At 42.5% G+C, this 27,435-nt stretch overlaps 2 protein-coding genes across 4 annotated transcripts in view; one reads left to right on the forward strand and one right to left on the reverse strand.

Moving 5' to 3' along the window:
• Positions 1–14,350, forward strand: part of LOC125465276 (cip1-interacting zinc finger protein-like) — a 72,027-nt gene extending 57,677 nt beyond the window's left edge. For 2 of the 3 annotated variants that reach the window (XM_059638151.1, XM_059638152.1), the window contains 3 exons: positions 19–70; positions 4,900–5,021; positions 9,734–14,350. In XM_059638151.1, the coding sequence (XP_059494134.1) occupies positions 19–70; positions 4,900–5,021; positions 9,734–10,441 (882 nt within the window). In that variant the 3' untranslated portion in view covers positions 10,442–14,350. The remainder of the gene's footprint in view (positions 1–18; positions 71–4,899; positions 5,022–9,733) is intronic. The other variant, XM_059638153.1, reaches the window with a different exon arrangement.
• Positions 14,351–16,986: 2,636 nt separating this feature from the next.
• On the reverse strand, positions 16,987–24,525 carry bbln (bublin coiled coil protein). The gene is made up of 2 exons (XM_059638263.1): positions 24,353–24,525; positions 16,987–20,795 (listed from the first exon to the last, which is right to left on the reverse strand). The coding sequence occupies exons 1-2, from the start codon at positions 24,432–24,434 to the stop codon at positions 20,605–20,607; spliced, it is 273 nt and encodes a 90-aa protein (XP_059494246.1). The 5' UTR covers positions 24,435–24,525; the 3' UTR covers positions 16,987–20,604.
• Positions 24,526–27,435: the final 2,910 nt, after the last annotated feature.

Consider the following 27,435-nt stretch of genomic DNA (forward strand, 5'->3'; position numbering starts at 1 on the left):
TATGCTTTGTACATTTAGGCATTGCTGTCAGAGTTTGAGAAGGAGCCATATGATGCTGAGGCTGTGTATGGTGAGTACAAAAGAAGTAAGCTAATGTATTTTGCTCAGTGCTTTTTTTCCATTAAAATCAATCAAGTTTGTCTAAATAACACATTAGAGAATTTTAATGGATATTTTAGTCTGCAAGTAAAATAACCGTTAACCTTTGATTTCACAACAACTTTAGTTAAATCAAATGAATTGACTTGGTAACATCCAGTTGTGTTCACATAGCACCAGAAATGCCCCAAGGCAGTTCCCAGACACACAAATAGACAAAGATTGACACAATGCCTATAAATGTGTTAGGATAGATGCTTAAGAGTTTGATAAAGAGAGCTATACTTTAAGGAGGGTCTTAAAAGAAGAAAGGAAAAATAAATAGGTTTTGGGAGGGATGACAGAGCTCAGGGCCTTGGTGACTGAAGGTACAGCTGCCAGTGGAGGGTTCATGAGGCCAGAGTTTGAGGAATGCAAAATTCTCAGACTTACATTGTTAAAGATGTTTATAGCTGCATGGAAAAATGTGATCATAGATGGATTTGAACACTAGGATGAAAATTTTAAATTTGTGGCATTGGTGAGTTGGAAACCAGAATGGCAATGGTTTTTCAGGACTTGGTGAGAACCAGGATTTGGGTGATAGAGTATTGGCTGAGTTCATGTTTATGGAAGGTGCAAGGTAGGAGGCTTTTCAGAGTATTGGAATAGGTAAGCCTCAATGAAATAGAAGCATGAATGTAGGTTTCGGCAGCATTGGGCTCAGAGAGGGCTGGAGACAAGTAATACTGCAGAGATGGAAGTGGGTATTGTTGATAATGAAAGAATACAGGATCTAATGGGTCATAGTCTGGGTTAAGTAGGATGGAGTTGCAGGAAGTGGTAAGAATGTGGGGTCGAATCAAAATGAGAGAAGCAGCTTGAGTTTAAGTCTCTAAGCCAGTAGTACATAAAGGGACAATCCTAGATTTAAAAGGAAAGAAACTGTTTTCAGTGTCAATTGGCAAAGAAGTCAGGAAGGGAAACTGGGTGCTCTGCAGATGATTGGGAACAGGGCTGAGAGAACAGTTGTGTCTTGCAGCTGAGGAGAGGAAATGAGCATCAATGGCAACCAGATGCCAGTTTGAGGTAGTGTAAGGGTCTGTGTAATTGGACAATAATCCAAGGGCCGGGATCAATTCATCAAAGAAATTCCAACCCTCATGGCAGCTAAGAAATTGAAGTTATTAATAAGTTTTTATTAAAAGCACCTGGAACAAAGTATTAGTTTTTCTAACTATGACCCAGTAAATAACTGGATTACGAGGCCAATCAGATAGTAGGAACTGCAGATGCTGGAGAATCTGAGATAACAAGGTGTGGAGCTGGATGAACGCAGCAGGCCAAGCAGCATCTCAGGAGCAGGAAAGCTGACGTTTCGGGTCTAGACCCTCTTCAGAAATGGGGGAGGGGAAGGAGGTTCTGAAATAAATAGGAAGAGAGGGGGAGGCAGATAGAAGATGGATAGAGGCGAAGATAGGTGGAGAGGAGACAGAGGAGGCGGGGATGGAGCCAATAAAGGTGAGTGTAGGTAGGGAGGAGATAGGTCAGTCCAGGGAGGACGGACAGGTCAGTGGGGCGGGCTGAGGTTAGTAGGAAGGAGATGGGGGTAGGACATGAGGTGGGACGAGGGGATAGGTCAAAGGACAGGTTAGGGAGGCGGAGACGAGCTGGGCTGGTTTTGGAATGCGGTGGAGGGAGGGGAGATTTTGAAGCTGGTGAAGTCCACATTAATACCCTTGGGCTGCAGGGTTTCCAGGTGGAATATGAGTTGCTGATCCTACAACCGTTGGGCAGGATCGTTGTGGCACTGCAGGAGGCCCAGGATGGACATGTCGTCTGTGGAATGGGAGGGGGAGTTGAAATAGTTCAGGACTGGGAGGTGCAGTTGTTTAGTGCAAACCGAGCGTAGGTGTTCTGCAAAGCGGGCCCCAAGCCTCCGCTTGGTTTCCCCGATGTAGAGGAAGCCACAATGGGAGCAACAGATGCAGTATATCACATTAGCAGATGTGCAGGAGAACATCTGCTAATGTGGAAAGTCTTCTTGGGGCCTGGGATGCGGATGAGGTGGGAGGTGTAGGAGCAGGTATAGCACTTCGTGCGGTTGCAGGGAAAAGTGGTGGGGTTGGAGGGGAGTGTGGAGCAGACAAGGGAGCCATGGAGAGAGTGGTCCCCGCAGAAGGCAGGTGAGGGTGGGGAGAGAAAAATTTCTTTGGTGGGGTCAGATTGCAGATAGTAGAAGTGTCACAAGATGATGTGTTGGATCCAGAGGTGGTTGGTACGTGAGGACAAGGGGGATCTCTCCACCTATCTTTTCCTCTATCCCTCTTCTATCCGCCTCCCCCTCTCTCCCCATTTATTTCAGAACCTCCTTCCCCTCCCCCATTTCTGTAGAAGGGTCTTGGCCCGAAACATCAGCTTTCCTGCTCCTATGATGCCCCTTTGCCTGCTGTGTTCATCCAGCTCTACACCCTATTATACCAGGCTGATCAGTTGTACCAAATGGTTGCAAACATGACACTGTAGGATGACCTCCATGTTAAGGACTGCAGCAGTTCAAGAAGCTTGTTCACTACCACTTTTTGATGGTCAGATGAAGACAGGCAATAAAAATTGGCTTTGCCAGTTTCCCCCTTTTTAAATAACCAACTAGAAAAGGAAAACAAGGGTAGGGAAGATTACATAGGTGGGAGAGCGAACAATGCACTGAAGGCCCCTGAATGGTTCATCTCAGTTTTGTTGGCTTTGGTGCTAAACAGATCTGTGAGCTTTTTGCATTTTTGGAGGAGTGAGGTGAAAAGTGTTTGTGGAGAATGGTTGGTAACTGAGAAAAGAATCTACAGATTATCTTATCTGGAGTCTCTCCAAAATTTCTCCAAATGTTTGTTGCCAGAAAAATTGGAATGTTGATGTTTTTGTTTTTACACATTTTTATCTTTGCTAAAATGCTTGTTCTATGGAGACTGTTGTGTGTTGTGGTTAACATCAGTGGTTTAAAATGATCGATGTTCTTTTTAATTCCAGCAGAACCCTCAATATTTTAAAAAAAAACTTTCCTAAGTAAAATGATTTGGGCACAGTGCACAGCACTTAACTGCATTCAGATTTGTTTGTTTAGGTTAGCAATTCATTAATTCCCCTCTGAGCAGAATCATGCAACAAATGATATATTAAACATTAATGTTGTGTAGGAAGCAGATGCATTGTCAGATTAATATAAACAGAAACAACTCTGTACCTCCTTTGACAGTTAATCTGCGATTATCTTGTGCTATTGGCTTGCAAAGTGGGAATAGTCTGATTTTTATTTTAAAAGGGGAAGGAAAATGTGTGCAGCTTACTGCTTGTGCCAAGTCTCTTCCCACCCTCCTCACCTCACTCTCCATGCCAATATTCTTGCCCAGAAAATTTTAAAAATACCTTTTTTAAATTTTCATGGCCCAGACTTCTCATGTAACATTCCTGGATGGAGATGCCTGCATCCATCTCAATTTTGGTCTAATCTAGGAGAATTCCAGGACTAGCCAGTCCCAGATGCTTGCACAAATGTCTGGGTGTGTAGCATCCAATTGTGCACACTGCCACTGCTTTACTTGTTTCCGTCTTCACTGTCCTCCATAACGATGCAGTTGGCATGATTTTCCTGGAACTGATCATTCTTAGAAATAGGAGTCAACCCTTGAGCTATTACATCACCATTCAATTTCATTGTGACTGATCTGAAACTCAGGTCCATTTAGCAGCTTGGACCCTCCGAATCTGCCAAACACCTATCTCTCTCAACCTTCAAAATTCAAATTGACTGCCAGCATCCGCAGTTTTCAAGAAGTGCAGGATTCAGAATTCTGCTATCTTTTGTGTGGAAAAAGTGTCAACGTATTTTACTCTTATATGGCCTAGTTCTAATTTGTCTGGATTCCTCCACCGCTGGAATTGGTTTGACTGTATAATTAACCTAACAAATTCTTCAGATGTTTTAAGTATCTCGATTGGATGACTCTACAACCTTCTAAATTTGAGTCCAGACAGAAGAAGCTAATGTAACTTAGACTTAAAATGAACACCATTAACCCTGATATTAAAGTTTCACTTCTGACTTTGGCCTTTGCATGCTCTGCATAAATTTATCATCTTCAAGTAGCAAAATTTACCTGAATACAAGTTCAAATTTAAAAAAAAGTTGCATTGGAGAGTTGATCAGTGAAATATATGTTTTAGCTTAACTACCACTGCTGGACCCGCAGCCATTGAGTTCACATGCTGCACAACAGAAACTTTGGAAACAAGTTTGAGTGAAACTTTTCTTTTAAAAGTTCAGCTTCTTTTCCAAAATTGGATTACCTTTACCTTATCTCGAAACATTTCATACACATATTAGATCTCTCATCTGAAAATTTATTCTCTCATTACTTAGCCCATTCTAAGCATCTAGCATTTATCTAGTTAGTGCAGATAAATTAGAGCTGTAAACTGTCAAAACTAGTTTCTGTAGCATAACTATATGTATCCAGACTCATTGCTGTGGCTTTCCATTATGGTATCATTGCAAAGCTTTCCTCTCACTAATTCACATCCATGCATCTCTGAATTCTGAAAGGTGATTTCTGCTTTTTGCACATTGCCATCCTAAAATGCTGATCATGCTGACTGAGGCTGAGAGCCTAGTTTCTGTTAACTCTTATACAGCTGACTTTTTATTTAAAACAAAACTCTTGTATGCATTTCCTTTTTTAAACTTCTGATTTGTTTTGTATGTTTTGATGACAAGGGCACATTCAATGTAACATACAGTGATCGTCTTGGTTCCCCTCCCCTCCACAGGCCAGGAATTTGTGGTCCCTGTGACCGGTTTCCTCTGCAAGCTGTGTCACAAATTCTACCATTCTGAGTCCACTGCCAGATTTACCCACTGCAAGTCACTGATGCATTTTCAGAACCTTCAGGTTAGATGGTTGTTCCATGATGTGGCCTGTGTTTCATTCTCTCCTCAGTACGTTTTTTCTCTTTTCAACTTGCCTGTTTCCTCCATTTTTTTCACACTCAACCTTCATTTATACCTGCTTTCTCTTCTCTACCTACTTACCTCCCTCATCACTTTTCGTTACCCGTATCCTCCCCCCTCTGTAACTCCTTTCTTCACCACACCCCCAAATCCTTCCTACTCCATCTCTCTCTTTCTCTCTCTCTCTCTCTCTCTCTCTCTCTCCCCCTCTCTCTCTCGCGCTCTCCCTCTCCCTCCCCCCTCCCACCCCGCCAAAAATCTCTCTCTCTGCATTTTTCTCTTCTAATTCTGGTGTTTAGTGTTGTCTCAGACTTGCTTTAAAGTCCCTTCCTGTCGTGAATCCAGTGAATTATTGTAATAACGATTAAGATTTTTTCCAATTTAAACTTAAATGCCCTGCGCTTTTTTGGTCTTTCACTGCTGTTTGATATAAAGTTAGTCACGTGTTTGTTGCTGGATGCTTGTACCATGCTGCTTCAGAGTTTGCCCTGATCACTGTATCTCTACTCATTAACAGGGTAACATGACCAGGATTTAATCTTTCTTCATTTTGCCCCTCAGTTAACTTGGCAATCCTAGAAATTGGAATCTTCGGTTTAGTTACAAACAAACTAAAAAGGGTTGAAATTTTATGAACATTGTTTCCATCAATCTCTGTTCAGTCTGTTTATGAACTTGAAACACCAGGGAAAGCCATCAAATTTGGGACTGAGGCATTGTGGGAGCAGAGTGCGATATGTTTTTGAAAACATTGCATCAAAGGAGTTTTATTGAATTTGGGTTTGAGCTACATTATTTGGGCAAACAGGATTGGCTGTGCTTTGCATCTGTCCTTATGCAAGATACTTGGATATCTTTTAAAGCTGTCAGTAATTGCGAAGAAATTCCCCCTCAGTGAAAAATGTTGATGATTAAATACTAGTACCTTTTGAAGGAAAATTGGAGCAAGTCTGTGACCCATTATGCATTCCCCTTTCATTGAACTGTTTATGTTCTGTTGGTTCACGTTGTGGGTTTTGTCATTTCTTCTGTGTTTGAGGTATTTGTGCTGTATTGCAGCTTAATAGTCATCTGTCCCATGTTGGTTCTCTGTTCATTTCAATGCTCATGTCTAGTTTGTAGTCTGTACTTCCAAGTCTGTCATGTTGAAACGCATTGCCATTTTCCCATTCCTTTTATCTGCTAATCCTTGTGATTTCACATCTCTCCTTTCAACTCAACATTACAGCATTACCTCTCTTGACATGTTAATTGTTCTGCAGAAAGCGATTAAGGAAAAATGTTATGTTGTCCATTTTACGTTTCAGTTGAGGGCTGATTTGCTGCTTCCACCCCCAAACGTACTGGCCTAATCACAAAACTAGGAAAGAGCTCCACACAATACAAGTGGAGCAGATTTGGGATTTAAATACAGTCAAATTTTTGTTTGTGTCCCTGTCTGGAAATGTACGGTGCACCCATGTCTTTTAAACTAAGCATTGGTATGTGACTTGTACTGACTGATGTGTTTGATCCATCCCTAGTTTTTTGCAGGGCAAACAAATATGGCTTATCCACTGAATTTGTAATGGAATTTGTCATCCAGATTTGAGTAGGGGGTTTATTACCAGCCTTAAATCTTCATCTTTTACTTTTTCCAGTCCATTTCAAAAAAAAGTAAAGCCAAGAGTACTAGGCTTTGGTTGTGCAGATTGCCATGTATTTTAAACTTCCATACGTTGAGGTCAATGGAAGCAGTTTTTAAAAATTTTTCAACTTATTACTAGCTTGCTATCATAGATTTCGATCTGAATTTTTAAGCCTAACTGGAGGGAAGGGGTTGTCTACCTTTCCGATCTCTGAATCTCGCTTGATCACAGATACTCAAGTGGCATTACTGGGACTTCAGATGATCTTTGGACAGTACTGCACTGTAGTCTACTTCAATGGTGTTTAGTTGCTGATTCTGTACTGTGTTTACCTGGGGTCACAAGTGGTCCCTCTTTTCACAATTGAGTAATTGAGACAGGTGGAGGTTAGAAGTAGCCTTCTTTTAGATTTAGATAAAAGAAAAACATTGTGGATATTGAAGATCTGAAATGCTGGAAATACTCAACAAGTCGGGTGGCATCTGTTGAGAAAACGTCCAGGTCAAGGCTTTAGGTCGACACTTCAGGTCAATGATCTTTCATCAGACGTTTCTATCTCCACAGGTATTGCCAGGCTTGTAGAGTATTTCTAGCATTTTGTGTTTTTATATTTCCAGCAACTGCAGTATTTTGTTTTGCGTGAAGACAAGTTGCATTAAGGCTTGTTTCATTGTGGGCTTGTTCCTGTACGAATAGTTCCTGCTTCATATTTGGCACAAACTCCCAGGAGATCTAAAATGCGTTTTGTCTTTATCCACTTCCAGCATGAGATTCCAGAAGTGGTGACACCAACAACAAAAGACTTTAACCAACCCACTCTTCTTGATTCCCAGTTATAAAGTCATAGAGCTGTACACCATGGAAACAGACCTTTTGGTCTAACTCATCCATGCCAACCATATATCCTAAATAAAATCTAGTCCTATTTGCCAGCATTTGGTCCATATCCCTCTAACCCCTTCCTATTCATATGCCCATCCAGATGCCTTTGAAATGTTGTAATTGTATCTGTCTCCACCACTTCCTCTGGCAGCTCATTCTATACACGCACCATCCTCTGTGTGAAAAAGTTGCCCCTTAGGTCCCTTTTAAATCTTCCCCCTCTCATCTTAAACCTATGCCCTCTAGTTTTGGATTCCCCTACCCTGGGGAAAAGACATTGGTATTCACTGTATCTATGCCCCTCATGATTTTAAAGGCTTCCATAATGTCACCCCTCAGCCTCCAACACTCTAGGGAAAATAGTCTCAGCCTATTCAGCCTCTCCCTGTAGCTCAAACACTCCAACCCTGGCAATATCCTTGTTAATTTTTTCTGAACCCTTTCAAATTTCACAACATCCTTCCTATAGCAGGGAGACCAGAATTGGACAGAGTATTCCATAAGTGGCCTCAGCAGTGTCCTGTACAGCCACAACATGACCACCCAACTCCTGTACCCAATGCACTGACCAATAAAGGCAGGCATACCGCACCGATGAAATGTGTGTTTGAAAATATTCAGTGTGAATATCTCTGCTCATACACTGCCACTTAGACCGGTAGAACTAAGAGATGGGGTCTATTCACACTGAATTGCTTAAAAAAACAAAATTTGCAATTGTTACATGGTTAAAACACAAAATCGCATTGAGGCACAAGTTAGAGTGGAGAAGTATAAGGGATGTAGTCCTGGCCAGTGGTTGAATTCTGGAGAAAAAGTTGGGAACTAGTGAATAGAGGCGTTTAAAATAATAAACTGAATGAAGAAAAACGTGTTCCAGGCTGTTGAAAGGTCAGGAACAAAAGAACATTGATTTTTAAGGTGATTGGCAGGAGAATCACAGATGACATAAACATTTGTTAAGTCAGAAATATAGTTTTTATAATTTCAAATGCACAGCCAGATATGATAGTAAGTTCAGGAGGTATTCAATAGGAAGTAGCCTTTAAAAAGGTGTAATAGAAATGCATGTTTAAAAGTGAAAGCAACAAGTGGCATGAAGTTGAGACAGGAATGGGTCTGACTGGATTGCTGTTCAAAAAAAGCCAGCACAGACTATGGGTTAAATGACTGCCATCTGTGCTGTGCTTTTCTATGATTCTAAATACTTTTGGCGATAAGATTTTCATTATGAATTAAATAAAGTAGCTTGGCTCTGTTAATGAAAAACATGATTTAGTGAAAAATATTTAATTGGCATTACCGTTCAAATGGAGCTCTCAGTTGTATATAAGAAATCTTTTAGCATATCGGGCTTATTTTAAAGACAGGAGTTTTACCAAACAAAGGTTAATGGTAAAGTCCATGTCATACTAACAACAGGTGTCAAAAACTATAATCAAAGAAATATGTAAGAATGCCCTAAAGGAGGATAGTGTGGTGAGAGCTGGAGAGAATTAGGTGGGAAGTTCCTGAGTTTTAGGGCCTAAGCAGCTGAAAGCATAGCTGCCAATTATACGGCAATTCTGATGGGATGTGCAGGATGCCAGAATTAGATGAATACTGAGTTCCCTGAAGATTCTGTGGCAGGAGGTGGTTACAGAGGTAGAATAAGGAGATTTGAAATGCTCTGAAACATTATATATAACTGAAATTTAAGTATTTTAGGGTGAACGAGAGGGTTGCAATTTTAGGTGGATGAATGTCAACTGATAATTGAAAATTATCGCAAGTTGTAGCATTGAGCTTGTAGGATTCTCTCTCCTTCTTAGGCAATGGATTGGGCTGTTGTGTTGGGCACAAAACAAAAATGGTGTAGCTCCCGTGAAGTGCAGAGGAACTGGTCAGCAAATAACATACTTGCCAATTTTGTAGTATCAGCACAAGATTTAGGAGCAGATAATTTCCCTGAATACTCAACCAGAGAACGGCACAACATTGGAACTTAGAAAGGAAGGCAATTTTTTTATATGAATGTGTTACAATCAGCATCAATAAAAAAACCCAAAATTGACTTCAAGTATGCATTTTGTAACTGATACTTCCAAATGTTTAGTGCCTTTCCCCATTTTTCTTTTATATTTACTATTTTTTTTCCAAACAGGGTTACAAAGCACAAAGAGCCCAAGACTGTTTATCAGCCTCTGCTCAAGACCCAGCTCCATCTGGGGTGAGCAGCGTTGGTTCAACAGATGATCACAAACCAGCAGGTCAGAAAGAGATGAACACTGACGAAACATCGACCGAAGCTGCTGCCAGCAAGCCTGAGATGGAGGAAGCGAGTTCTAATTCTGAGATCCAGGCTCCTGTTCTGTTGGGTGTTGATGATGCCATTCCCAGTGTGGGCCAGGACAGTGCTTCCCCTTCTCAGAGTCTCCAGCTCAAGAGCCCCACTGACGGAAGTGGCGAGATCCCTGAAAGTGCACCTGCCACAGACTTTGAGTGTAAACTAATTGACGTCCCTGTCCCAAACAGTGAGGCACTAGGCAGTGACAGGTTAGCAGTGGAGCAGGTGGCTGCTCCTGAGAGGTGTGAAGGGAGTTCTATTACTGGCAGTGAAGCAGCAGATGATGACCAGGATGGAAATGAGGAGTGTGATCTCAGCTTGACCAAGGTTGAGGAACCCAGTGAAACAGAGGATGGTGAAGAGGAGCCCTTGGCCGAGAAGGAATGTGAAGAAGTGACTGTCAAAGAGGAAAGTAACGAGCCTGAGATTGAGAGTGATCAAGTACCCTTGGAATGCAATACCCCCAAAACTAGATCCGGGAGGGCAACTAGAGGCCGTCGTTTCTCTGCAAGACGGAAGAAGTAATTAAGGATCTAAATCTTCCTCTTTTACCATGATTGGGATAAATCTGGATCTGTCACTGTTAGGTTCATGGTGGACTGTCTATGGTAATGTATTTTTCTTCCGTCAGTGAGGGAAGAATATCGTGCAAGTCCACTGCTGATTATAAACTGTAGTGTCCCAATGCAGTACCTGTTCAAAAATATTTTACCACTTTCTTATGAATTATAAAGTAGAGGCAACTTGGATGCTCCAGAGATTTTAGTATTTTAACCTAGAGCATTTGCCTTCAGTGTTTGCTTATGGAAGTAACATCACTGCAGTCTTTACTTTATGTACTGCGGCTGGTAATCCCATGTGTTTGAACACTGTCCTTTCACTGCTGATACCTGAACCTTGGGTATTTTAAAACAAAGTAATTCCTTGTGGGCTTGGAACCCTATCTTAATAATTTTAATTTTTAAAGCCTCCTTTCAAATCAGCAGTTGCTTATGGAAGACATTGAGATGTAGCATGGCCAAGTAGGGATGCTCCTGCTTGGTACCCTTTGCTATTGATTATTGCATTGCAATACACTGCAACCTTGTCACTGAGTGTGAAGTAGAAAATGGAATCATTTTGATTAGGGGATTTCACTTTATTTAAACATGAAAGCGCACCTCCACTTGCTGTAAGATAGAAACTGATTTTTCACACTGAGCAATAAAACATTATCTGCACAAAGTGTGAGTTGCGCGCTTGCATTGACAGATGGTAGGAACATAATGTAGCCCACACTCTCAGACCTACCAAGGTTATTGCACAATTCCCAGTATTAATTCCAAAATCACTCATGGCTAACTCTCCTTTCTTCTTAAAGCCCTAGCCAGGATGGGGGGAATTGGAGACTGAGTAGGGTTTCTGAGGTGGGGATCTTTAGTTAAACTAGCACGGTGGAAAGTAAGGGTTTGGGGAAAAGAAAGTTCCTTTGCTTGAGCCAAGAATTGGGGTGACTCTTATGCATGGCTTGGAATCAGTTGTGATGGATTAAAATTAAACAGCTTATGAGGAAAACATTTTTGAGTCCCTTTTTCCAAGCATCAGTTCCTGGTGCTACATGATGCCATTAAAACAGGTGCAGTTCTTGCATTCACATCAGATGCATAGTGTGATACTATTCTCAGCTTCACTGACTATTCAACCAAAATAGCACTATCTTTAAAATCCAAAAGAATTTGGGATGTGGATGATAATAGCAAAACCACATTTATTGTACATCCCTAGGTAATTTGAAGATATTGTTAGTGGGCTGCCCTCAGTCTTTCTAGATGTGCCCTTACAATGAGAGAATTTCAGTACATTGAATTACTGGTAGCAAGGGAAGGCAGTAAATATCCAAAGCCCGATTGTGCACCCTGGATGTCGGTGTTCTTGTCTGTCTGAGGGATCCCTTGTCCAGGCACTCTGCATTTCTAGCATATTCAGTTATATTAATAAAATCTTCCTCTGGCTGAAGGAGACACTAAGACGTTGTTGGTGTAACTTTTATTTGTGTGGGCTAACTGTAATAGCGTGTAATGGCATGACTCTGTTGAGATTGAAGTGTGAAATTACAACAATTCTGGCTCTTGCTGTTTGTAATCCAGCATGATATTTGGCCAGGTCTACTTTCCAGTCCTGGAACTGTGTAATCTAGGTACGGGTTTGGGAGCATAGTGGTTAATGGTTGGTACAGGACTTAGCAAGAACTTTTGTGCTTTTTTTTGTCTCTTGGAACAGCCGTGCAAATGCGAACAAAGTGCCACCCACTTTTCCAAGTAGCATCACTAGTGTTTTGTTTTAAATTTGAGTCTGTTTCACTCACTATTCCAGGAAGTCTGTTTTGAAACCATGCTGCCTCCATTAACCTCCTCTTCAGAGAGACTCATTTCATGGTTTTGAAATAACAGAACCATAAAGTATAAAGAAATTACTTCTTTCTTGGGCTTGGTTTGGCTTGCATGACTGTCCTTGAGCATTGGCTGCTCTGCCACCCCAGTCCAGGGTTCTGTGTTCTGGTTTAAACTGCCCTTGGGTAAGGAAACATAAATATCCCTGGCAGTACTTCATTAGGTCTTTAATGATAGAACACAACTTAATTTTACAACTAAGTAACCCCTATGAGAGTGGCAGTTAAACCTCATTTTGACTCAGGATAGAGATTGAGGGAAAGAGGTGATTACAGGAGTATGAGACAGTTTGTGTAAACTCCCACGTTCCTCTCACACACATACATACATACACACGCACACCATGTTGCAGGTCAGGCTATTGGAGTTACCTATGGCCCCAGATATTTGCACAGCACCCAGTAAGCATACATAGGATGCTCTTAATAGAATAACGAAGTATCAACCACAATCAGGATCAGGAGCAGACACATCGGGCCTGTTTCATTATGCAAAAAGGTCATGGTAGATTTTCCACCTTACCTGGACTTTCCTGCTACATTTCTTAGTATCTAAAAATCCATCAACCCCTGTCTTTAATGTACTCCAAGACTGAGCATTTGGAGGCCTCTGCGATAGAGTCGGGGCAGACTTGGAATCTGGAACATTAGATTCTGCTACCAGGTACGCTGTCGGAGTTCATACAGGACCCTTAGAATGAAGAATATAAGAGCTGTGTAAAAAGATTTGGGGGATAATTATCACCATTATCTGTTTGACTTGTATGATTTGACATAAATAATGCCAAAAAAACCATGTGGGTTTCAGAATTGACAGCATACTCTGCACGGGATTATTCACGCTCTCCAATGCTACTCTATCCCCAAACTCTTAATCTCTTTTGTGAAAGGGCCATTTTCCTCCATCACACAGCAGATCTTTACTTCAACCATCTGGGAGGGATTAAAGCTGTTGAAAGCAATAGTGTATTTGTTTCATCACACTATATGGTTCCCGGCATTCCCCTTAATAATCTGAATAGCAGTCTGTAAAGCCAGTATAGACATGTGAGCATCTGCTATTTTTGACTTTCATATCACTGCCTCAGATTAGTCATTTGAGAATCTAGTGTCATAAGCACTTATGAATGGAGGTGATGATCGTAGGCCCTATCACTGGGTATAAGTTAGGTTGCTACTACTTCAAAGAAGAAAAAGAGCAGAATTCTTTAGCTAAACCCAGAATTAATAACGTGGATCTTTTCAAATGAAAGAAAAATACTGTGGATGCTGGAATCTGAAACAAACATGAAAAATGCTGGAGAAACATGTCAAGTTTTGCAGCATCTGTGGAGTGAGAAGCAGATAATGTTGAGGCCAAATGACTTACTTAATTCTGAAGAAATCAGACCAGACTCTATGTTAATTCACTTTCTTGCTTCCACAGATGCTGCCATACCTGCTGAGTTTCTGCAGCACTCTGTTTGTGTGGGTCTTTCCTGTGTAACTTTCTTCCCAAATGGTCCCAGTATTTCAAACCGAGGAGCCATGTGAAGGAGATCTGTTCAAATGAGCCATCCACTTCTCCACTAGGTGCTTGTTTACACCTCCGAGATGAACTAAAACAAAGGTAAAAAGATGGCGTCCTCTCCCATGGAGATCCGCTCGTCATAACCATCAATAACGTTGAAGAGGTACTACCACTGTAGACAGTGAAGTGCGTATACTCTCTTCACCTGTTTTACGCATCCTTGACCAAGCTGATACGTAAAATGTCACAATAAATGTATCATCAGCATTTAGCGCTCAATTCCTTACAAATCCCCGAAGAACACTATTGGAATTGTAGTAAAGGAATATTTTGGATGGACAGTGTTCAGTGTATTTAGAGTAATGGGGTGTTTAAATGCTACTTTTTTTTGAAGATGGTTGTCCCTTTTACTGTTGATTAATTTTTTAAAGTCATTTCATGTTGTTTGTGAGTAATGTTTTTCTTTATTCTAAATAAAATACTGTTTTCATTGTAATTTCAGAAACATGTTTGTTTTCAGTTAGTGATTGAATTGGCTGCCGTGAAATAAAACCTCAGTCACGTATTAGTTGAAATAATTTTTAAATATGGCAAATTGTGTGCTCACTACACATAAATAACTTTTTAGAAATTCTTTGCATTTCTCCACCTATAGAATGAGGTTTCTTGTGACTTAATTTTTCAGGTTAGAGTGACTACCCTTGATATCAAGGAGCCCTGGTAAAACTGGAATCAGTGAGAATCAAGGGGGTACACTATTGGTTGGGAATCATACATCTCTGCAGGAGTTCCTCAGGATAGTGTTCTAGGTCCATCCAGCATCAGCTGCTTCGTCAATGATCTCCCCTTCTTCCTGCAGCTGGAGATTGGCATGTTTACCGATGAGTGCTCAATGTTCAGCAGCATTTAGGGCTCTTCAGATACTAAAGCAGTCCGTGCCCAAATGCAGTTCCCATGCTTGGGATGACAAGTAACATTAATGTCACAACTGCCAGGCGATGACCTTCTCCAGTAAGGGACAATCTGGCTGTCACCTCTTGACATTCAGTTGTGCTATCGTCACTGAATGCCCCAATGTCAACATCCTGGAGGGTTGCTAGTGACCAGAAACTGAATGGGACTCGCCCTATAATGGCTGGAGGTGCAGCTCAGAAGCTGGGAATCCTGCAGCAAGTTGCTCACCTCCTGATGCTTCAAAGCCTGTCTGTGATCTGTAAGGCATAGTGTGATGGAATATCTCCTCCCTGCTCCTGCCTTGATGAGTACAGCTCCAACAACACTCAAAATGCTTGACACCATCCAGGACAAAGCAGCCTGCTTGATTGGCACCACATCCGTACCCTCCAACACTGATGTTCAGATGTTAAGTAGCAGTGGTGTGTACCATCTACAAGTTGCACGACAAAAATTTCACCAAAGCTCCTTAGGCAGCACTTTAACTCATGACTACTTCCATCTAAAAGGACAAGAGCAGCAGATAGAGGAACACCAAATCACTCACCGTTCTGACTTAGCAATATGTTGGTATTTCTTCAAATGCTATTGGGTTAAAAAAAAATCATTAAATTCCTAACTGCAGGTCTACCTACACTATATGGTTTGCAGAAGCAACTGGCCACTGCCTTGTCAAGGGTAACTGGGGAGGAGAAATAAATGCTGACTCATCCAGTGACTCCCACATCATATGAACGAATAATGGAACAAATCTGCATTTGGAACACAACCTTCAAGCTATAAGTTAACACCTAGTTTCAGTTTCAGTCGCCACTTCATCTTTTGGCTAGCAGTTTCTAGGTGCAGCAAATGAATGTCAATTTATCTTAATATCACCTGTGAAGTTTTTGCTTCTTAAGAGAAATCAGGTGATATTGCAAGTTGTGTTAAAGGTACAACAGTAGTGTCCCTCCGAGCTAAGAGGACCAAATTCAAGTTGTGTTAAAGGTACAACAGTAGTGTCCCTCCGAGCTAAGAGGACCAAATTCAAGTTGTGTTAAAGGTACAACACTAGTGTCCCTCCGAGCTAAGAGGACCAAATTCAAGTTGTGTTAAAGGTACAATAGTCGTGTCCCTCCGAGCTAAGAGGACCAAATTCAAGTTGTGTTAAAGGTACAACAGTAGTGTCCCTCCGAGCTAAGAGGACCAAATTCAAGTTGTGTTAAAGGTACAACAGTAGTGTCCCTCCGAGCTAAGAGGACCAAATTCAAGTTGTGTTAAAGGTACAATAGTCGTGTCCCTCCGAGCTAAGAGGACCAAATTCAAGTCCCAGCTGTTGCATAAGTTTGTCATTGCACCTCTGCAACAGGTTGATTTTAAAAATATCTGAAGCAAGTTTTGTTTGGGAGTGCAATGCATGGTGTAGTGGAAGCAAATTCATGCCCTAGTTAACCCCCACCTTGTTCGTCTAGCGATTGTCCTAATTCTATTAGTTATTCATCAACCAGCAGAAACAACCAATGAAATACTTTACATTTTCAATAGTATATAATTTTGAAAACATCTTCAGAAGATGTTTTGCCACTGATACTGCAGCTGACAATGGAGCAACTTAAATTACAGTGAGGAATGACACCTCAAATTGGTTTTGAGCTCTGTATCTCCAGTCTAACAAAATTGGAAGGTACACTGCTTTCCATTCGAGCTGCAAGTACCTGCACCTTTGGTGATGGCCAGTTAGAAACTGCACATTATTTCTTTTCCAGTAAAAAGACACCACCGTGCAAAGACTTTATTGTGCATTTTTTCCATAAGCAGGAAGGACCCATGTGGCAAATGACACATTGACAAGCAAAGCCTGTTAAGGGCAATATTGTCATCTAAAAAGTAAGGGAGAGGGGTAGGGAGGGAAGGAGAGGACTAAATTAAAACAGAGTAGGAGGGGGCAGTAAAACTCCTGCAGTACCACTTCTCCCTAAATGCACGGAGAGCATTGGTGGACACTACATGCTCCTTCTCCAAAGACAACAGGGATCAAACATAATTGCAGAAAGATTGCACATTATTACAATTAAATATTTAAATGGTGGTGTTTCAGCTCTCTAATTTGCTGGAGAGTCAGCTCCCCATCTTCTCAATACACTAAAACTTACAGCCTCTACAATCGGTAAACTTAATAAGAGAATTTACAAACAGCAATAATATTAAATCAACAGCTTTATGAAAAGAGAATCAAATATTTATACTTCTATACACAGCAATCTGAGAAATGCATACACAAAGGGACTAATCAGTCAGCTCCTGCAAATTACCTGGAACCCTAGGTTAGTCTAAATTACATTAACATTCAAACATGTTGTGCACATACTGGTATTAGGCTGCTCCTGCTCTTTTCACAATGTTTTGCAGCAAAATAACAGCATGCACTGTTTCAGTTGTTCCTTCATAGCAACAAACAATCATTTTTTAAATGATCTTTTACATCCTTTAAGGAAATATTAGTAATTCCAGCAGCAGAAGAGAGAACCTGTCTGTAATCAAAATCTCAGAGATTGGTAAATTACTGCACAACTCTGTGGGCATATAAAATCTAAGAAAATGAAAATGATTAACTGTTGAAGAAGCTACTTCCACATTCTATGAAAGAATTTTCACAAATGCATGTTTTATTTACTTATAATTGTATGCAATTCAAGCTAAGTTGCAATGCACAGGAGTTTATGATACCTACACAAAAGCTCACCCTGCATGGTGAACAAAGAAAATGAATTTTCTGACAAAATAGATGATGCTCTGAGCTAAGAGTCTTAATGTTTGCTAACACACGTAACTGCTGCAGCAAGAGAATTTGGTGTCCCCAAAAAACTAGTGCCAGACAGGAAGAAGGAATGTGCCCTAAGGATGCCGTTGCAATCAGGGGCCAGCCACTGGCCTAATCTTGAGAAGCATGTCTTAAAACGAAAATTGTCACCAGAAATGCAACGTATGTATATAAACTTAGGTAGACCAAATTAAATCTTAAGTCCAGTAAATATTTTACAGCAAGAGATTGTTGGCATTGCAACTGGATGGGCAAGAAATGGTTATTATGGCAGGAGACCAAGATTACCATGTAATTAGCAAAATATTTTAATTACCAGTTTCCAGCAATTCATCAGACAGTGGTAAAAACTGGAGTACTCATGATACCACAAGCAATACAAATGAAATGCTCATGAATTTCAACACGCCCAAATAGGTTTAAAAAATAGTTTAGTGAAAATTACAGGAGTGGAGGCGATGAGATTTATAGTTGAGAGAGCCTACAAGACCAAGGAAACAAAATTAAAGCCTATAATCCATGTCAAACAAAAAAATGCGCTACAAATCAACTTGCCTGCAGTACCTTATGTGCATGTCCATGACAAGGGTTGGCTGGATGAGGCTGGGATAAATGGGATCAGTAATGTGTAAGGGACATTCCAGTGGTCTAGGTAAATGATGCAGTTTATTAGTTTGTGAAAGTTCAGTTCCTACAATCAACGATATAAAGAGGCACCCCTGTAAAAAAAAAAATCACACCTACATTGTCAGAGCCTGACATCCATAATTCAACTTTTGGATATATGCCTGAAAGTAATTCAAGGATCAAGTTCACACAGATCAGAACAGGTATACACAGTGGGAAAACACAAAAAAACCTCACAAAGAGTAGGAATATATGTGCTCCTCCAACTGATATTTCACGTGAAAAATCAAGAGAACTTCAGATGCTGTAAATCAGAAAGAAACACAGAAGCTCAGCAGGTCTGGTAGCATCTGCAAAGAGAAACGAGGGCTAATGGTTCGAGCCTGGTGCCCCTTCCTCAGAACTGAGGAAACCAGACTTGAAACGTTAACTCTGATTTCTCTGCACAGATACTGCCAGATCTGCTGTGCTTTTCCAGCAACTTTTGTGATACCTTGTGTGATTTTGTCATCAATTCACAGGATCCTAATGGTGCAAAACTGTGATCAGGTCATTCCAAAAAAAATCTGGCATGTTAGTTCACTGGTTGCATAAAAAGATAGCTTATTGTGATAGAGTGATTCTGAAACCAAAAGTGCTATATCTGATCCTTACACTGAGATAACAGGAAAATGACTCAGTGAAGTTGAACTTAAAATTTTGTATGGGATGCCACAATCAATTACTTTGATGAGTTTTAAAACATTTACATTGTAGTTAGAAGGTTTTGTACAATTAATTTATTGAATAAACTATTTTACATTAATATGAATGACCAGTACTATGTTTTCATGTTTCAACGTAGAGACCACCCATACTGGCAGTTCATGTTTTATACTTGACATATACATTGACCCCTGTTTTTGGAGGTTTCAGGGTTGACATATGTGCCAACAACTAAATTGAAAACAACAAAAGCATTTTACAAGATATCCTTAAATTCAGAATGACTTGTTATAGAAACATTTTTTTCCCCTGAAAACCATTTTCCCATTGTTACTGAGGATTTGGTAGATTTTTCAGTACAGAAATCACAGTATATTGCACAACAGTCCCATTAAGAAATAGCTCCAACAGGTTACAGGAACATTCAGTAAAAAGAAAACTATTAAAAAGAGAAAGAGCGTAAAATCGGAAGGATTGAGCACAGGTTTGGTCCTCATTAGAATAGAGAGACAGATCTGATCACCAAATTTCTCTTGTACTGAGCACCTGAATTAAGTGGGGGGGGACAGAATCTAGGAATGTTTACATAAAGAAAAAGATGATGACTTGGGTAATTTTTGTGGCAGTAGTTAACAAATTACTTCACATTAATCCTCATTTTATAAGTTTATGCAAGTTTGTACAAGAGAAAATACCTTACATAGACAGGAAGATGAAAAAAATTGTTTAGGTTTTAAAAACACAGAATGGTTGGCAGAGGTTGTCATTTTGTTTTTAAAATTCAATTTACAAATTCAAGAAAAAGTTGTATTAAGGAAAAGACTTGTGTTTATACAGCCCTTTTCATGATCACTGGATGCCCCGAACTGCCTGACTGCCAGTGACACATTTGACATATAGTCACTGGTGTTGTATGTGGATAATAGAGCACTAATTTTCGCACAGCAAACTCCTACAAACAACAATGCAGTAAATGACAAACTGAAGCTGATTAATGAATAAATATTAGTTGGCCCACAAGGAAAAACTCTCAGACTCTGAAATTGCTGTCCACCTGAGAAGGCAGGGCCACAGCTTAAAACTTGAGAGACAGCACCTCTGTCAGTGCAGAACTTTTAAAGTATTACATTGGAACATCAGTCTCTTGTGTTGACATTCCGGTCTGGAACTTGAATCTACAACCTTGTGATTCAAGATGAAAAAGAGAGTGAGTGTTACCCTCTGAACTGCTACTTAGAGGAAAAAAAAATATTGTTTTTCCCAGTGGAGGCATGATCATGTGGTTTGACCTTCTCCAAATCAGTAGGACTAACCAGATGAACTTCAGGTATCCCATCAGGTCAAACATTCACCTTTTTTAGATCTTTGAATCCCACTGAAATAGAATTTCTTATTGCAACTCGCAAGTGGAAGATACACAACATGACATCTGTTACAAACGAGCTTCCTCCTAAAAGGAACAGGAATTTCAAAGCCAAAACCAATAGGAAGTGGTCAAAAGTAAATAAAGTTATCACAGGTAGAACTGCAACTCACTGATTAAAACTACAGTGCTTCGGTCACAGGAAAGTAAAGAGACTAGCAATGGTTACAGCTAATTAACATTTGCTTTTAAAATGCTTAAGCAGGACATGTAATATTACAGCTTGATACAGAGACAGTGATCAAAGTTGAGAGTTGTAGTCCTGGGAATCTTTTGGGGTTGGTGCCTGGACTTGTTGCCTGAATTCCATCCTCACCTGGCGATTTGACTCCAGCAATTCTCGAAGTTTTGCATTTAAAACATCATTTTTCTCCTCAAGGTTGTCCAAGCAAGAGTTGATCTGGTCAAGCATCAAATTGAGTGCAGCGTATTCTGCCAAAAGAGGGTGGAAGTGAGGTGAAGGATACAACATATCACAGTCAATAGAACTAGTTACAAAACAAAAAGGAACACACATTTATGCTCTGCCTTTCTCCACATAAGATTTTTATTTGTATATTTTTCATCTCCCAAGGTATTAAGACAGTTGGGCTTAGAGCTACTTGATCTAGCAAAGATATTCGCTAGAAACTAAAAGATATCTATATTAGCCTGATGCAGGACTTCTCAAAGAGGGGGTTGGGACTCCAAATGGCTTACAAGCAGCAATGATCATTGCAGAACTCTGACTAAATTATAGCAGCTTTGCTCCAGCTTCAACAGGCTCGTGCTCTCTCAAATCCACAGCAGTAACCCACTCTGCTGTCACTCAGGGGGGGAGAAATCTGGGAAGCAATGCACTAAAGACTGCTAGTATCAATGACAACACAACAACTTACATTCACAATCTTTGGACATCCTATGGCACTTTAAACAAGTAGTTTTCAGGTGTGGTCACTGTTTAAATGCAAGAAACACCACACAATTTGAATATAAGATAATAAAATGTGAGGCTGGATGAACACAGCAGGCCAAGCAGCATCTCAGGAGCACAAAAGCTGACGTTTCGGGCCTAGACCCTTCATCAGAGAGGGGGATGGGGGGAGGGAACTGGAATAAATAGGGAGAGAGGGGGAGGCGGACCGAAGATGGAGAGTAAAGAAGATAGGTGGAGAGAGTATAGGTGGGGAGGTAGAGAGGGGATAGGTCAGTCCAGGGAAGACGGACAGGTCAAGGAGGTGGGATGAGGTTAGTAGGTAGATGGGGGTGCGGCTTGGGGTGGGAGGAAGGGATGGGTGAGAGGAAGAACCAGTTAGGGAGGCAGAGACAGGTTGGGCTGGTTTTGGGATGCGGGGGGGGCGGGGGGAAGAGAAGAGAAGAGCTGGGCTGGTTGTGTGGTGCAGTGGGGGGAGGGGACGAACTGGGCTGGTTTAGGGATGCAGTAGGGGAAGGGGAGATTTTGAAACTGGTGAAGTCCACATTGATACCATATGGCTGCAGGGTTCCCAGGCAGAATATGAGTTGCTGTTCCTGCAACCTTCGGGTGGCATCATTGTGGCACTGCAGGAGGCCCATGATGGGCATGTCATCTAGAGAATGGGAGGGGGGAGTGGAAATGGTTTGCGACTGGAGGTGCAGTTGTTTGTTGCGAACCAAGCGGAGGTGTTCTGCAAAGCTGTCCCCAAGCCTCCGCTTGGTTTCCCCAATGTAGAGGAAGCCGCACCGGGTACAGTGGATGCAGTATACCACATTGGCAGATGTGCAGGTGAACCTCTGCTTAATGTGGAATGTCATCTTGGGGCCTGGGATGGGGGTGAGGGAGGAGGTGTGGGGGCAAGTGTAGCATTTCCTGCGGTTGCAGGGAAGGTGCCGGGCGTGGTGGGGTTGGAGGGCAGTGTGGAGCGAACAAGGGAGTTACGGAGAGAGTGGTCTCTCCGGAAAGCAGACAGGGGTGGGGATGGAAAAACGTCTTGGGTGGTGGGGTCGGATTGTAAATGGCGGAAGTGTCGGAGGATGATGCGTTGTATCCGGAGGTTGGTAGGGTGGTGTGTGAGAACGAGGGGGATCCTCTTAGGGCGGTTGTGGCGGGGGCGGGGTGTGAGGGATGTGTTGTGGGAAATACGGGAGACGCGGTCAAGGGCGTTCTCGATCACTTTGGGGGGGAAGTTGCGGTCCTTAAAGAACTTGGACATCTGGGATGTGCAGGAGTGGAATGTCTTATCGTGGGAGCAGATGCGGCGGAGGCATTGGGAATAGGGGATGGAATTTTTGCAGGAGGGTGGGTGGGAGGAGGTGTATTCTAGGTAGCTGTGGGAGTCGGTGGGCTTGAAATGGACATCAGTTACAAGCTAGTTGCCTGAGATGGAGACTGAGAGGTCCAGGAAGGTGAGGGATGTGCTGGAGATGGCCCAGGTGAACTGAAGGTTGGGGTGGAAGGTGTTGGTGAAGTGGATGAACTGTTCGAGCTCCTCTGGGGAGCAAGAGGCGGCGCCGATACAGTCATCAGTGTACCGGAGGAAGAGGTGGGGTTTGGGGCCTGTGTAGGTGCGGAAGAGGGACTGTTCCATGTAACCTACAAAGAGGCAGGCATAGCTGGGGCCCATGCGGGTGCCCATGGCCACCCTCTTAGTCTGTAGGAAGTGGGAGGAGTCAAAACAGAAGTTGTTGAGTGTGAGGACGAGTTCAGCTAGGCGGATGAGAGTGTCGGTGGAGGGGGACTGGTCGGGCCTGCGGGACAGGAAGAAGCGGAGGGCCTTGAGGCCATCTCCATGCGGTATGCAGGTGTACAGGGACTGGACGTCCATGGTGACTATGAGGTGTTGGGGGCCAGGGAATTGGAAGTCCTGGAGGAGGTGGACGTGGGTGGTGTCACGGACGTAGGTGGGGAGTTCCTGGACCAAAGGGGAGAAAATGGAGTCCAGATAGGTGGAGATGAGTTCGGTGGGGCAGGAGCAGGCTGAGACGATGGGTCGACCAGGGCAGGCAGGTTTGTGGATTTTGGGAAGGAGATAGAAACGGGCCGTGCGGGGTTGGGGAACAATGAGGTGGGAGTGCGGGGTTGGGGAACAATGAGGTGGGAGTGCGGGGTTGGGGAACAATGAGGTGGGAGTGCGGGGTTGGGGAACAATGAGGTGGGAGTGCGGGGTTGGGGAACAATGAGGTGGGAGTGCGGGGTTGGGGAACAATGAGGTGGGAGTGCGGGGTTGGGGAACAATGAGGTGGGAGTGCGGGGTTGGGGAACAATGAGGTGGGAGTGCGGGGTTGGGGAACAATGAGGTGGGAGTGCGGGGTTGGGGAACATCACACAACAACTTAATGTTAATGGAGAGTAAACATTCACCAGGATATCAGGGATTAGTATTGTTCTACTCTTCATCATTGACTGGATTTCAGTCAGATAACATTTTCATCTGAAAGGTTTCACCAACAAATACAGCACACCCTCGGGGGAATAAGCAAAGTGAAGGCTGAATGCTGAAAGTGACAGAGACGTACAGCAAACAAAAGACTTTTCAGTCCAACTTGTCCATACCGACAGATATCCTAGATAAATCTCATCCCATTGGGCCCAAATCCTTCCCATTCATATACCCAACCAGATGCCTGTTAAATGTTGTAATTGTACCAGCCTCCACCACTTCCTCTGGCAGCTCATTCCACACACGCTCCACCCTCTGCTTGAAAAGTCGCCCCTTTGGTCCCTTCTAAATATTTCTCCTCTCAGCTTAAACCTACGCTCTTTAGTTTTGGACTCCCATAGCCTTGGGAGCTTGACAATTCATCCTATCCAGGCCCCTCATGACTTTATATATTGGTATAAGGTCACCCCCAAGCCCGTCTCAGGGCCTTCGTGAAGGTGTCCAGTTGGAGGCGGGGGGGGGGAGTGTCCTATTAAAGGGTTTTGAGGGGGATGGGGTTGAGTCCGAATCGGGAGATAGGCAGGGAGCTGGATCTAGTGAATGCGATTTATTTGCGTGGGGGTCCGGTCGGATCCCTGTCCTGGGGTTTACCTTCCTCAGACGCTTCATCCTCCTCCTCCTGCTGCTGCTGCTGCCCCACAGTGACACTCGGCTCCCCGTTCGGCCCCGACATGTTGCTGAAGCTGAGACCGGAATCAAGGAACAGACGCCGCGATCCCGAACTTTGCCCCGTTCACCCCTGACCTTAACATGTAACAAACTCTCAGCTGTTCAAGGCCCCAATAACACGTGTCCCGGAAATGCCTTTAATCAATCTTCTCCACCTCTCCCCATTATAACACCCACCCCCGATAAAACACGACAATTTTTGTTTTCAATTCTAAGTATAACTTGAATCCTTTTTCTTTAAAATAAAATGATGACAGGCACAGAAGAAGCCTTCCATTATAGGGCTCGTTTGGGCAATCTGTGGACAGATTTATACACAGTTAAAGGGGTAAATCATAACATTATAAATTGATTTGCAGAAAGCAAAACATGAAAACGGAGTAAACTGAAACAGTAGGTAACGAATTAGAATTGCCTCAATTTTTGTGATGATATAAAATGTCCCTGCATTTGCAATAATAGAAACCAAAAGAACTGCGGATGTTGTAAATCAGTAACGAAAACAAAGTTGCTGGAAAAGCTCAGCATCTGTGGAGGAGAAAACAAGAGTTAACGTTTTGGGTCCAGTGACTGAGGAAGGGTCACCGGACCCGAAACGTTAACTCTGTTTTCTCCTCCACAGATGCTGAGCTTTTCCAGCAACTTTGTTTTTGTTCTTGCATTTATATTGTATCTTTCATGACTTCAGTGTTTTCCACAGCGTCTTCAAACACGCATCTATTTAATAACTAATCATAGAACAGTACAGCTCAGCACAGGCCCTCTGGCCCACGAGGTTGTGCCAAAGTTTTACCCTAAACCTAAGGTCTATCTAACCTCCAACCTTACCTTATACTATCATCCATAATCACTGATGCAACTTCTTCATTGTTCATCAAAATAGTGGCGTGGAATCTTTTATGGCTATCTGATTGTGCCTTGGTTTAAAATCCCACCTCAAAGACAGTATTGTGCCTCCAATGCACTCTCACAGTACTTTACTCAGAATTTTAGAACATTACAGCACAGTACAGGCCCTTCAGCCCTCGATGTTGTGCTGACCTGTCATACCGATCTGAAGCCCATCTAACCTACACTATTCCATGTACATCCATATGCTCATCCAATGACGACTTAAATGTACCCAAAGTTGGCGAATCTACTACCGTTGCAGGCAAAGCGTTCCATTCCCTTACTACTCTCTGAGTAAAGAAACTACCTCTGACGTCTGTCCTATATCTTTCACCCCTCAATTTAAAGCTAAGCCCCCTCGTGCTCGCCATCACCATCCTAGGAAAAAGGCTCTCCCTATCCACCCTATCTAACCCTCTGATTATTTTATATGTTTCAATTAAGTCACCTCTCAACCTTCTTCTCTCTAATGAAACAGCCTCAAGTCCCTCAGCCTTTCCTCATAAGACCTTCCCTCCATACCAGGCAACATCCAAGTAAATCTCCTCTGCACCCTTTCCAAAGCTTCCACATCCTTCTTATAATGTGGTGACCAGAACTGTACGCAATACTTCAAGTGCGGCCGCACCAGAGTTTTGTACAGCTTCACCATAACCTCTTGGTTCCGGAACTCGATCCCTCTATTAATAAAAGCTAAAACACTGTACGCCTTCTTAACAGCCCTGTCAACCTGGGTGGCAACTTTCAATGATCTGTGTACACAGACACTGAGATCTCTCTGCTCATCTACACTGCTAAGAATCTTACCATTAGCCCAGTACTTTGCCTTCCGGTTACTCCTACCAAAGTGCATCACCTCAAACTTGTCTGCATTAAACTCCATTTGCCACCTCTCAGCCCAGCTCTGCAGCTTATCTATGTCTCTCTGCAACCTACAACATCCTTCGTCACTATCGACAACTTCACCGATCTTAGTGTCGTCTGCAAATTTACTAACCCATCCTTCTACGCCCTCATCCAGGTCATTTATAAAAATGACAAACAGCAGTGGACCCAACACCGAACCTTGCGGGACACCACTAATAACTGGTCTCCAGGATGGACATTTCTCATCAACTACCACCCTCTGTCTTCTTTCAGCAAGCCAATTTCTGATCCAAATTGCTATATCTCCCACAATTCCATTCCTCCGCATTTTGTACAATAGCCTACTGTGGGGAACCTTATCGAACGCCTTGCTGAAATCCATATACACCACATCAACCGGTTTACTCTCATCTACCTGTTTGGTCACCTTCTCAAAGAACTCAATAAGGTTTGTGAGGCACGACCTTCCCTTCACAAAACCGTGCTGACTATCCCTAATCAATTTATTATTTTCTAGATGATTATAAATCCTATCCCTTATAACCTTTTCCAACACTTTACCAACAACTGAGGTAAGGCTCACTGGTCTATAATTACCAGGGTTGTCTCTACTCCCCTTCTTGAACAGGGGAACCACATTTGCTTTCCTCCAATCGTCTGGCACTATTCCTGCAGACAATGATGAGTTAAAGATCAACGCCAAAGGCTTGGCAATCTCCTCCCTGGCTTCCCAGAGGATCCTAGGATAAATCTCACCCGGCCCAGGGGACTTATCTATCTTCACCCTCTGTAGGATTTCTAATACCTCTTCCTTGTGAACCTCAATCCCACCTAGTCTAGTAGCCTGTATCTCAGTATTTCCCTCGACAACATTGTCATTTTCTAGAGTGAAGACTATTGAAAAATATTCATTTAGTGCTTCCCCTATCTCCTCTGACTCCACACACAACTTACCACTACTATCCTTGATTGGGCCTAATCTTACTTTCGTCATTTTTTTATTCCTTAAATACCTATAGAAAGCCTTAGGGTTTACCCTGATCCTATCCACCAACAACTTCTCATGTCTCCTCCTGGCTCTTCTGAGCTCTCTCTTTAGGTCTTTCCTGGCTACCTCGTAGCCCTCAAGCGCCCTAACTGAGCCTTCACATCTCATCCTAACATAAGCCGCCTTCTTCCTCTTGACCAGAGATTCCACCTCCTTCATAAACCACGGCTCCCGCGCTCTACAGCTTCCTCCCTGCTGA

The sequence above is a fragment of the Stegostoma tigrinum genome, chromosome 29 (genome assembly GCF_030684315.1).
Source record: "Stegostoma tigrinum isolate sSteTig4 chromosome 29, sSteTig4.hap1, whole genome shotgun sequence".
Lineage (NCBI taxonomy): Eukaryota > Metazoa > Chordata > Chondrichthyes > Orectolobiformes > Stegostomatidae > Stegostoma > Stegostoma tigrinum.